Source organism: Nanorana parkeri, unplaced genomic scaffold (assembly GCF_000935625.1).
Source record: "Nanorana parkeri isolate BGI_ZX_2015 unplaced genomic scaffold, ASM93562v1 scaffold765, whole genome shotgun sequence".
NCBI lineage: Eukaryota > Metazoa > Chordata > Amphibia > Anura > Dicroglossidae > Nanorana > Nanorana parkeri.
In genome coordinates, this window is record NW_017307033.1 from 124,820 (window position 1) to 138,078 (window position 13,259).

The 13,259-nt window shown below is 39.7% G+C and overlaps 1 protein-coding gene across 1 annotated transcript in view; it reads right to left on the reverse strand.

The window, feature by feature from the left end:
* MCM3AP (minichromosome maintenance complex component 3 associated protein) overlaps window positions 1-13,259 on the reverse strand; it is a 45,597-nt gene that overhangs the window by 19,935 nt on the left and 12,403 nt on the right. The window contains exons 9-15 of the mRNA XM_018564602.1: window positions 9,631-9,793; window positions 8,193-8,353; window positions 6,234-6,466; window positions 4,959-5,137; window positions 4,772-4,872; window positions 3,371-3,505; window positions 2,512-2,625 (exon numbers count right to left, since the gene is read on the reverse strand). Of these exons, the coding sequence (XP_018420104.1) occupies window positions 2,512-2,625; window positions 3,371-3,505; window positions 4,772-4,872; window positions 4,959-5,137; window positions 6,234-6,466; window positions 8,193-8,353; window positions 9,631-9,793 (1,086 nt within the window). The remainder of the gene's footprint in view (window positions 1-2,511; window positions 2,626-3,370; window positions 3,506-4,771; window positions 4,873-4,958; window positions 5,138-6,233; window positions 6,467-8,192; window positions 8,354-9,630; window positions 9,794-13,259) is intronic.

Sequence of the window (13,259 nt, forward strand, 5' to 3'; positions counted from 1 at the left end):
TTAAATCCAAACAGTAGTTTCTTACAAAGCATTAAAAAAAAAAAAAAACCCTGGAGTAGAAGGCACGTTAACAGAAAAGTAGCTTGCTTGGAGTAGCATATTAAGGTTCAGAATATTCTGAATATCCAAGGACTGGACCTGCCAGTTGTAAAACCATGAGAACTTGATGTCTTTTTAACAATTTTGGAAAAGAATGTCGGCTACGTGTTTGACAGCCAGAGGCTGCAAAGACATCCACCATCTGCTTGTGACCAAATACATTATCCTTTATCTTATTATCTTGATCCTCCCCACTTATGGATCATCAGTTAGAATATATTGGGAATAGGAGAATAAAATCTCTAATTATAGACTCCCTCTCCTAATGGATTCTTTGCCTTTTGTTAACTTTGCCCAGCTCTACATACTCTCCTCCTCTCATAAAAAAAGAAGCAAGAAGAGTCTTAAAGCATTCCCTCAAAACTCCCTGAAACGCAAGCTCCAGGGAGGAAATAGAAGCAATACAAGCATATACAAGTTAGAACAAAATAGTATACTCTCCTTTTCTAGTTCTTTATTTTATTAGAAGACTTGCCTGGCTTCCTCTGCCTTTCTCCGTTTTTCCGCTAGCACTTTCTCGGTCTCTGCTTTCAATTCTTCTTTTGCAATGGTGTTTGACATATCCAAGACCATAAGTGCAAGAAGTTTGTCAGCGACCAATGAAGACTCTCTGTAACAGCAGAAACATGGAAAATAAATTCTTCAGCAAGGCAAATGGATAATGGTATGGAAAAAGTAATGTGATTTTTAGTGAAAGGGGGTAAAGGTCTACTTTAATGGGTAAAAACTGATCATCCTTATAAGGAGAAGTATGGAGTGAATTACATTCATCCCCATAGTTAGAGACGTGTGACATTGAAACTGTCATGTCGACTCTATTGATCGGGAAGTGAGCAAAAACATATCGCTCCTCGCTCACTTCCTGATCATCTCTCTGCAGAGAGTGGTGACTGTCAGTCACCGCTCACCGCAATGATTCCTCCCTCTCCTCTCTGATCCTCCACCGCTGACTGGAGGAACGGACAGGGGAGGGGGGTAGGCATAGCTGGCTCTGCCTCTAGATAGTCAGAACACGCTGTGAATCAGCCAGTGGGGTGGATCTTGACAGTATTGTCAGGATCTGTCCCGGTTGCGGCGATCTCAACATATAGCGCGCAATAGCCTGCTATATACCGAGTTCTGGGTCACGGGAGGATGTTGGTATATGTCCTCCCGTGGCCCTAAAGAGAACTATGAGATAAAAAGGTTACCCCATGGTTCTATTTTAAAGGATATTTAAATATATAGTAGCTATTTTAGGAAATTTTTAATTTTTAGGTAGTTGGACAGAAAAAAAGTTTGGCGATAAAAATATCCTTCATAACAAGAAATATCTTCAAATTCTGAATTTCACAAATGTCATCAAAACTTTATTTAAAAAAACATCTAGTTTATTTATATTTAGTGGCCATGTAAAAAGTACATTGTACCTTCACATTCTTTGCTGATTAATATGAAAGAGCTATAAACATTCACAGATGCATGCAAGCTTCAAAACCTAGAGGAAGCCAAGTGACTTTCTGCTTTACACTCTTGCCTTGTACTGGTTCACAGGTATGATTGCTATTAAAAAACCTTAGCTGCATTTCAGGTGTATGTTCCCCCTGCACTTGCCTAGGGGTTTCCTTCGGTGCTCTGGTTTTCTTGAACCTCCTAAAAATAGCCAAATCAACTGAAGTGTTTTGCATGACTATGATAGTTGTGACATTAGATTGTAAGCTACTCCGATTCAGAACTGTTTAAAAGTTTAGGGTCCTATGCAAAGCACTGCAAAACTGCAATAAAATGTCAAAGGTTCTCCACTGTGTAGTCATGTTAGTATTAAACATTTACTATCAGCACGATTTCACTGGTGTTTGTAATACCGACATTCAAATGCAAAGTTTTTTTTTGTTACCCAAGAGCAGCAGAAACGTAGGCAGCTCCTATCTGGCCGATATCCACACTAAATTCTCTCACCGTGTCTTCCACAATATCATTAAGCACAACAGCAACATCCTATATAAGCAAATAAAGTGTAAAACTGTTATACAAGAAAAGTGGAGGAAAGCTGGTTATTGGCCAGATCTGCATCTCACAAGTACCACCAGCTTTAGACTGTTGGGCCGTCCAAAAGCAGCAGTCCAACAGAAGTGTGGGCAACATAGCAAGTAAGGCTACTGGGCGTAAAAAAATATAGCAGAAAACTGAAGGCTGCCTACAGCTCTAAGAGCTGCATGAGGACACTAGCAAAAAGTGAGGCATGATGGTTGAGCATAGGATTATATTGTGCTGGCTAATTACTTTTGTTGCCAGTGTCCATTTCTCCTGTCGGCAGCAGTTTAACCTGAGAGTCTAACAAGTCTAACAATTTGTGTGTCCTTCAATGGATGATAAAGAAACAGACTTTAGATCCTAAAATTAAAAAAAAAAAAAAAAAACACAAATACTCACTGTAGCTCTTCATGTGATATTTTCTGGATGTTTTCCTGAAGTACTATATTTAACAGATTGTTACACTCAGACTGGCTGATCTCAGAAAGCCACTGCTCCCTTTCCTGAATTTGCCTGTTAAAAAAATAGCAAAAATAAAACATTAGAAATAAGCATTTTATTTGATAAAGCAGATTGAAGACACATAAGGATGTGCAACTGCAATAGCTAGATTCACCTTCATGACATTTTTCATCTTACCTCACTTTTCTCAAAATCTGTGCCACCATGCTGCCTCATCAAAATTTACATCCAGACAGTAGTGTCTTACAAAGCATTAAAAAAAAAAAAAAACCCTGGAGTAGAAGGCACGTTAACAGAAAAGTAGCTTGCTTGGAGTAGCATATTAAGGGTCAGAATATTCTGAATATCCAAGGACTGGACCTGCCAGTTGTAAAACCATGAGAACTTGATGTCTTTTTAACAATTTTGGAAAAGAATGTCGGCTACGTGTTTGACAGCCAGAGGCTGCAAAGACATCCACCATCTGCTTGTGACCAAATACATTATCCTTTATCTTATTATCTTGATCCTCCCCACTTATGGATCATCAGTTAGAATATATTGGGAATAGGAGAATAAAATCTCTAATTATAGACTCCCTCTCCTAATGGATTCTTTGCCTTTTGTTAACTTTGCCCAGCTCTACATACTCTCCTCCTCTCATAAAAAAAGAAGCAAGAAGAGTCTTAAAGCATTCCCTCAAAACTCCCTGAAACGCAAGCTCCAGGGAGGAAATAGAAGCAATACAAGCATATACAAGTTAGAACAAAATAGTATACTCTCCTTTTCTAGTTCTTTATTTTATTAGAAGACTTGCCTGGCTTCCTCTGCCTTTCTCCGTTTTTCCGCTAGCACTTTCTCGGTCTCTGCTTTCAATTCTTCTTTTGCAATGGTGTTTGACATATCCAAGACCATAAGTGCAAGAAGTTTGTCAGCGACCAATGAAGACTCTCTGTAACAGCAGAAACATGGAAAATAAATTCTTCAGCAAGGCAAATGGATAATGGTATGGAAAAAGTAATGTGATTTTTAGTGAAAGGGGGTAAAGGTCTACTTTAATGGGTAAAAACTGATCATCCTTATAAGGAGAAGTATGGAGTGAATTACATTCATCCCCATAGTTAGAGACGTGTGACATTGAAACTGTCATGTCGACTCTATTGATCGGGAAGTGAGCAAAAACATATCGCTCCTCGCTCACTTCCTGATCATCTCTCTGCAGAGAGTGGTGACTGTCAGTCACCGCTCACCGCAATGATTCCTCCCTCTCCTCTCTGATCCTCCACCGCTGACTGGAGGAACGGACAGGGGAGGGGGGTAGGCATAGCTGGCTCTGCCTCTAGATAGTCAGAACACGCTGTGAATCAGCCAGTGGGGTGGATCTTGACAGTATTGTCAGGATCTGTCCCGGTTGCGGCGATCTCAACATATAGCGCGCAATAGCCTGCTATATACCGAGTTCTGGGTCACGGGAGGATGTTGGTATATGTCCTCCCGTGGCCCTAAAGAGAACTATGAGATAAAAAGGTTACCCCATGGTTCTATTTTAAAGGATATTTAAATATATAGTAGCTATTTTAGGAAATTTTTAATTTTTAGGTAGTTGGACAGAAAAAAAGTTTGGCGATAAAAATATCCTTCATAACAAGAAATATCTTCAAATTCTGAATTTCACAAATGTCATCAAAACTTTATTTAAAAAAACATCTAGTTTATTTATATTTAGTGGCCATGTAAAAAGTACATTGTACCTTCACATTCTTTGCTGATTAATATGAAAGAGCTATAAACATTCACAGATGCATGCAAGCTTCAAAACCTAGAGGAAGCCAAGTGACTTTCTGCTTTACACTCTTGCCTTGTACTGGTTCACAGGTATGATTGCTATTAAAAAACCTTAGCTGCATTTCAGGTGTATGTTCCCCCTGCACTTGCCTAGGGGTTTCCTTCGGTGCTCTGGTTTTCTTGAACCTCCTAAAAATAGCCAAATCAACTGAAGTGTTTTGCATGACTATGATAGTTGTGACATTAGATTGTAAGCTACTCCGATTCAGAACTGTTTAAAAGTTTAGGGTCCTATGCAAAGCACTGCAAAACTGCAATAAAATGTCAAAGGTTCTCCACTGTGTAGTCATGTTAGTATTAAACATTTACTATCAGCACGATTTCACTGGTGTTTGTAATACCGACATTCAAATGCAAAGTTTTTTTTTGTTACCCAAGAGCAGCAGAAACGTAGGCAGCTCCTATCTGGCCGATATCCACACTAAATTCTCTCACCGTGTCTTCCACAATATCATTAAGCACAACAGCAACATCCTATATAAGCAAATAAAGTGTAAAACTGTTATACAAGAAAAGTGGAGGAAAGCTGGTTATTGGCCAGATCTGCATCTCACAAGTACCTCGTCAGTAAATGTTGGTTTGGGTGGAGATGGAGGGGCTTCAGGTGGCACTATGGGCTGGAACACTGACTGACTAGGAATAGACGAAGATTCCTGGTTGTCTTGTAAAAACACAATTGTACGTTTGATAGACCTCTCTTCAGGGACAGAGTCTATAACCTCTGGTTTATCTGAAACAGCTGAAATAAAACGCATAGGGTTATTAAAAAAAGTTTCTAAATTCATTTTTTTATTTAAAGCTGAACTCCAGCCTTCTCTTATGTCTTGCATAGTTGTACAGGCTCCTCTCCTGTAATTATATTGCTTACTCTGATTTCACTGCACACTGTAAGCTTCTCAGAGTATGCATTAGAAGCAGCAGGATGTTAGATAGGCCCTGCCTAATTTGCTGGCTGGAGGACATTCGGCATTATCTAGTTCTTTCCTCCCCAGCCTTACTTTCCCTGACCCAACCCTATTAATTTATTGGATATAATTTTTTTCAGTCATGAGGGTGTTAGCATCACATGGGGGCATTATCGCAGCTTCCCGTTTTCAGTTGTCACTGGCTCTAAAATAAGGTAATGAAACCATAAGGTTTTAGTTAATTTCATTAGCCTATTGATGAGGGGGGGAAAGGAGGAAAAAAAGGAAGCCAAAACACAAACCAATTAAATTGAACCTTCACTCCCATAATTGAATTTTCCTCCCTGCAACCTTCTCTGCATTGATAGGTGGGAATGACATGTCTTGCTCCTGGAGCCTCCTAGGATATCCCCATCACATATCCCAAGAGGCTGCAGAAGCAGACACAGCACTGCAGGGCAAACCTGGTGGCACATCATCAGGGAGGGGCTGCAAGAACCTGGAAGAGACAGCCTGCTCTGATGACATAGCCATGGAAGATGGAGGCACAGGATTTGGCCTGCGGCAGCCATTGACGGCAGGACACTGCCGGATAGGTGAAGAAAAGGAAACCCTGCCAAACAAGTAAAAGGGAATGGAAAAAAAACAGAGGGGTGTGTAAAGTTTCTCTTCAAACTTCCGTTTAAACACTGTTATGATGCATTGAAGCCTGACGAAGGGTTTTTGTTGTGTCAGACGGGGTTTGCATTCCTATGAAAGTCTATGGGAATACAAAGCACAGTTCAAATGCAGCTCAACTGCAGGTCAAATTCACCTGTCAATTAAATCACCAACCTCAAAGAAAAAAAAAATTACCTTAAAAAGAACTTTCGCTGGTCTAATAATTGGATGCAAATTGCGTATATTTTTTCAAATTTTTTTGTGACCAACCTGTTGATTCTTGTGCAGACCTAACTGCTACTTCGGTTGAGTTGCAAAATCCCACATATCTGTTCTGTGCGTCAAAGCTGCACACAGGAGTGTGCAAGGAGAATGCTGGTAGTGCGGCTCCATTTACCACCTCACCCACAGAAACATGACATTTGTTGCTGATGAATGTGCTCTTCTTTGGCAGTAAGGGAGCCTCGGGTTCAGCAAAAGCAGAACGGTTTAGCTCTACAAAACTTAAGGAAACAATAAAAAGATCATATGTAGAGATTTTATTCGGGATTTTCTATGTTTAGCCAAAATGTTTGCTTTAATAATTTGATAGAGAATTTCATTAACAATTTACTGATAAAGAGGATACAGATGAACATATAAAAAATTATACCACTCGGATGATTGCAATAGTACTTTTACTTTCTAAAACATAGTTGGAAAGCAAAAAAGAAAAGGAAGAGGGTGTGGGAGGAGAGAGTGTAAGGCAGAGGGGATTGGAAGCGACTGGGAAAGCAATCAAAGGTTACTTCTCCATAAAAGCAATGGGGGGAATTTATCAAAACTGGAGCAGAAAGAATCTAGAGCAGTTGCCCATGGCTACCAATCAGCTTCTCTCTTCAGTTAAAGTGACATTAAAGGCAAAAAAAAATTTCCCTCCCCCCAATGTAAATGTTAGCACTTACCTTAAATGATGTCTCTTTTTCCGATCTTCCTCTTCTTTCCCCATGTTTTCATCTGTCCCTCCAGCGGTGTGACGTCACTCCGATCCAGCGCTGACTGCTCTGTCTCTCCGATCCAGTGGTGTCTGAAGGCGGGTGCACGCGTCCATAGACTTACCTTGCGTCTCTGCTCGTCTCCCGGCCGAGAATCGGAACTGCACATGCGCCCGCCCAAAGATCAATTGCGGCCGTACGAGCAGTTCCTGATTCTCGGCACGGGAACGAGCAGTGATAACGAAGTAAGTTTAAAAGGACTTTAAGCGTTTTTTTTTTACACGTCTTGCCTATATCTACTGCATGCTAGCAGTAGATATAAGCAAAAAAAACCGGAGGGTTTAGAACCCTTTAAGATTTAAGAATGAAAGAGAGAAGCTGATTGGTTGCCATGCACATCTGCAACAGATTGTGTCTGCTCCAGTTTTGATGAATTCCCCTCATGAAGTTTTGGTCAAAACGTGTTGAAATTAAGTAATCTATCCAAATCCCCCATGCTTGGTAAACCTGGGTTTAGTTGTCAGATATGATAGCTGTTAACACCCCCACACATTAAAATCTGACTATACAATAGCATACTGCATCTAACAACTATGTATTGCAAGTGCTTGTCAGATTGTATATAGATTGATTGGTTAGATTAGGTAGGTACTTGTATTACATTATTATTATTATACAGGATATATATAGCGCCAACAGTTTGTGCAGCGCTTTACAATATAAGGAAGACATTACAATCACAATACAAATCAAGACAAGATGGCAAGGAGGGCCCTGCCCGTGAGGGCTTACAATCTAAAGGGGAGGGAGAAGTGATACATGAGGAGGGAGCTGTGTGGGGATGAATTGTTTGAGAACGTGATGGTTGAGAGGTTAGGTTGAGGTGGAGTAGGCTTCCCTGAAGAGATTAGTCTTTAGGGTATGCCTAAAGGCAGTCAAGGTGGGCGACAGACAGACAGGTTGGGGCTAAAGAATTCCAGAGAGAATTACATAGTTTTGTTAACGCTAAAGTTGGTTGTACAAAGAGTGTAAGGTCAGACTGTAGGATGTATATGATCAATCATTATACAACACTGAGGTAACCGAATACGTTTGCCTTTGCTAAATTACTATGAATACATTTCAAAGTCTATTGGTTAGCATTGTTACATGTGCGTTGCCTTTAGGCAGCCAACATTTTCTACTGAAATGCAATGTCACAAATCACACAAACAAATATTAAATATCAAACATTTTGTATATTTAATCTACTTACCCTTCTGACACACTTAAGCCATAAGCGGTGAGGAATTCTGCAGCCTGATCTGCATCTTGGAATAACAGAAGCCGCATAATCTCTTCTAATGGAAATAAAGAGGGCCTCTGGGGACTAAAAGTATAAGCAACATTCAGGACCTGCAGAGCACTTCGACGTATCTGTTAGAAAGAAAACATAACAATTAGGACTTTAGAGGGCCCATCACTCCAAGTCTAATAATTCAGTTTTGGTTTCAAGCTGAAGAGGTCAATTGAATAACAATTTCTTTGACCCCCTGCAGTTTCCTGTGACAAGAAATGTGCACACATTACCTGCTGGATATTTGCACTTACTTTTTGTTACTCAAAGATATAGGAAGCCAGTAGGTGCTTGAGCTCACTAGACTCCATCTATATCTGAAATAACACTTTTAGGTAGACTAACCAGACCCGGATATCTCTACTCAAAATAGAGATTTCAACTCTAGATGGGTGCAGCTTAAACTATCCCTAGTTCATTTCTCCAGCATAAAGATTTGGATTTTTTTACTTGAGTCTCCTCAGTGTTACAAACAGTGTGGCTTGAAGTCTAGCAGTAGAATAAGCAGCACACAGGCGATTCAAGCCACTGAAAGATATGTAAAAGTGGAAAGTTGGTTGTAAAACTGGGTATACACAGTAAGAATGTTCGTTCGATTCTCTAATCGTCAAAAAGGTCAAATCAACATCGGTTTTCAATTGCAGTAATTAAAAAATAAATGCTGGAGCAGGGAACTTTTTCTCGGACGAGCAAAATTCTAACTGTGAACGTGGTTTTCGTTCAGGTAACTCCATTCATTCTAAAATTAAATGTTATAACCAATTGAAATTAAGAACTACAAATCGTCAAGTCACTGATGACATTAACGAAAATTCTAAAGAGAGCTTTCGCATGCATGTTCATATGACATTTTAACGTGTCAACCCTTTAAAAGACAAATGTAATATGCAATAATACAAATCAATAAGCTGAGAATTGGCTGCTCTGTGTGCTCAATTGTTAGCAACCAACTTGCTTTCCTACTGTAATAACCTCAAGAACACAATATAACAAACATCAAAGCTTGTTCTACACATGAAAGTCTTAAACCTGATTTGTAACTTAATCTGTTAAAATAAAGAAATCATGGCTGACCAGACATCTACATTTATTGCAACTGCCATGTTTGTGATTTCTTATTGCAACTGCCATGTTTGTGATTTCTTATCTGTTTTATGAATACATTTTTAACTTCAAAGTTCATTTCTTTCTACTTTTTTCAGTCTGTGTCCCCTTTGAGGAGATTTTCTTTCACTTCCTGCCCCAGTAGCAACTGCCCCAGGCTAAGAAACAAGTGAAATCTACCCAAACAAGTTACCAGACTACATATTTAGCCAATAACATTATCATCATAACACAATCCGAGTCCAAGCCATACCTGGCTAAAGTATCCATGCAATATGCAGCTGTTAAGGTATGATGCAGAGCGGACCAGTTTGAAGAAATGAACGTAGTTTGTGCTATTGAATGCAGCAAAGACCTGTACAGCAAATTTAACTTCTGCCGAGTTGCGAACCGACTCCTTAAACTGCTGCACTTCTCTAAATGCAGATGAAAACAGAAATATTTACACATAAAAATTATGACAACTGGTATATCAACATTCATAAATATGCCCTCTCAGTACAGTTTGTTTTGCTCCACAGATTTATTTTTATATATAAACTGGCCCTTTAACAAAACCCCACTTCACCTTCAAATAAATAATGATCCCGTCATTTGTAAGCTCATCCTATTTAAATTGAAGCAGGCTTATTCAGAATGGACACACTTGATCAATGAAAATCTACCCGTCTAGAAGTGGATATATAAACTCACCAAACTATTTAATTTGACCACTTCCTGGCATACAACTTTCTCCTTATACACCAGTGATTCCAGCTTATAAAAGGATCTTGACCCTATTATATACTAACATTGCAGGTTTATGCAATGTGCATTCTGAAATATATGCATCTCCGCTGTATTACAGACAAACAAGGTCTAGTCTTTAGTTTGTTTTTAGGAATGCACTGATATATTGGCCTCCGAAACATATCGGCCGAAAATGGCACTTTTGGCATAATGCCGAAAGTGCCATTTTCCTGTCGATACATCGGCGCATCCCTGCTTTCTTTCCTCCCCTGCTGGGCGCTGCTCTGTGTCCCAGCGGGGAGGAGAGAAACTGCGATAGCCGGAAGAGCGCTGCGGGAGGAGAGCAATGTGATCGGCCGGTGTCTCTCCTCCCACACCGCTTAGCCGCCTATCACAATCTGGCAGGGCGGTGTGTGGGCGGAGACAGGCCGCGCTGTCACAGGAGGCTGAGCTCTCCTCCCTACAACGCTTAGCCGACTGTGACAACGTGTCAGAGAGGAGAGCGGTACAAACACTCAGAGATTAGTGATTCAATTATGAATGAATGGGAAGTGATCTACATCATCTCATGTTCATTCATAGTTGTAGTTATAGTAAACATACCATATCCTCATGTTATGAACAGGATCACTCAGAGACGATTTCGGTTTTGGCCTGACAATTTTTTTTAATTCGGTTTGGTTTCGGTTTTAAAATCTCCATTTCGGTGCACCTCTAGTTGTTTTAAAAAAAAAAATCTTATAAACACGGTTAGAAAAGACTGTTTTGGGGATCCACAAGGCTCTGACAGTATCTGAGATGTAGAAAAAAAAAAATCATGTGTAGAGCTTTCCTGCATAGCTCTCCCTTGTCCTCTATACAATACTGCAGAAATGTGTTTCATACAAAAGCAGATGAAACCATACATCCCTTGGTACTCTACAGATGTTTATGTCCACTTCAGCTACTAGATGGTACTGTGCATAAAGCAAATCTATGATTGATCTGCAGCACCAGTAAAAAGGCTACGGAGGAAGGAATATACTTTTACTTGCCTCCTTCATGCCCTCTAATAGATATGAGCCTGTGTTTGGTGAGAACCCACTTGACCTTAGTTTGTCCAAGCACATTAAAAACCATGACCTCCACACACCCCCTTCCCTGCCCAATCAGCTGGAACAAGTGCATTCCCCGTAGTCACATATCACAAAGGGGTGGGGAATGTCTCTGCTGCAACTACCACCACTGATTAGGCCAGGAGGAGAGTGTTGGTCACAGTTTAGAGCGGTGCCATGATCCATAGGACAAGTTACTTTTCTGGTTGTAAGGTTTGCCAAGGGTATTTACTGCAGTCTTGCATTTTTGGATGAATCTGGAGTTCTTTCCAACATCATAATTTACTGCTCTATAAAATTTAGAGTTTTTTGATGAAAATAGTTGAAATATTGCAAATCACGAAAATGTTCTATGCATTTGACAGCAAAACTAAACTGTAGGCTTTGATGGCAGCTGTAGTAACGGAATATGTAGATATTAAGATATATTTTAAAACTTAATAAATCTTTTGTATATATCAATTTCAATGCTGAGCAGTGGTGACCAAGCCAAATCCATGAGCCAGTTACTAATAGGGTATATCATTAAAGAGACCCAGGTCATCAGACCATACTTTTTAACAAAAATCTTCTCATGAGATTATATATGAATTGAACATTTTTATGCACGTTATATGCCTATAAAAAGCTTCCCTCTTGTAGACATCCAAAAACCCTGAGGCTGCTGCTGGGTGCTACCTTCATGGATATGATGTTGGCAGCCCCAGCAGACTCAAACCTGACCCTGAATGCAAGTGGCGACAAAAAACTGCTGTCAAATAGAAGCCTAATATAGTCTGTAAATGAAGCTTTTTCAACATAAAATTTTAAAAACAAATGAATTGATATATATAAAAAATTTGCAAAATAATTAAAATACTTTAACAATGTTAATTATTGAGAAAGGGCTCTTGATAAAGACACATCTAGAGCTATATTATTACACAAGTACTGTATTTGCTGGTGTATAAGACTACTTTTTATACTTCAAAACATCCCCCGAAAATCGGGGGTCGTCTTATACGCGGGGTATACAATGTATACCTTTCGCTCGTTTAGGCCAAGCTGGCCCAAAACGAACATCCCTAATCTGTTAGCCCGCTGGATGTGCGTTAATACTGTATGTACGGTAACTTTGGCTACATACAGTAGCTGAGCCAATCACGGCAAGCGATGTACACAACCTCTGCCAATCCAAGCAAGCTTTGTATTTCATTAATAGAACAGATTTCTCGCCATGATTGGCTCGGCTCAGCGCGGTATACTGTATGTAGCTGAAGCTACTGTACATACAGTATTACCGCACAAGGGGGGTAGTCTTATATGACGAGTATAGCCCAAAACCTATGTTTTAAGTGGAAAATTAGAGGGTCGTCTTATACGCCGGCAAATACGGTACTAGCTTTTGTCTAATTGTTATATGCTTTTTAATATATTTAACCTGCAAGTCTGCTATGACATCTGTAATCCTTGAAACTCTACCAGGATACGTTATAAAATAAGCTAAAACTAAGAAATAGCAATTTAAGATAAAATACATACATGTATATGCTTATATACAATGTATACCTTTCGCTCGTTTAGGCCAAGCTGGCCCAAAACGAACATCCCTAATCTGTTAGCCCGCTGGATGTGCGTTAATACTGTATGTACGGTAACTTTGGCTACATACAGTAGCTGAGCCAATCACGGCAAGCGATGTACACAACCTCTGCCAATCCAAGCAAGCTTTGTATTTCATTAATAGAACAGATTTCTCGCCATGATTGGCTCGGCTCAGCGCGGTATACTGTATGTAGCTGAAGCTACTGTACATACAGTATTACCGCACAAGGGGGGTAGTCTTATATGACGAGTATAGCCCAAAACCTATGTTTTAAGTGGAAAATTAGAGGGTCGTCTTATACGCCGGCAAATACGGTACTAGCTTTTGTCTAATTGTTATATGCTTTTTAATATATTTAACCTGCAAGTCTGCTATGACATCTGTAATCCTTGAAACTCTACCAGGATACGTTATAAAATAAGCTAAAACTAAGAAATAGCAATTTAAGATAAAATACATACATGTATATGCTTA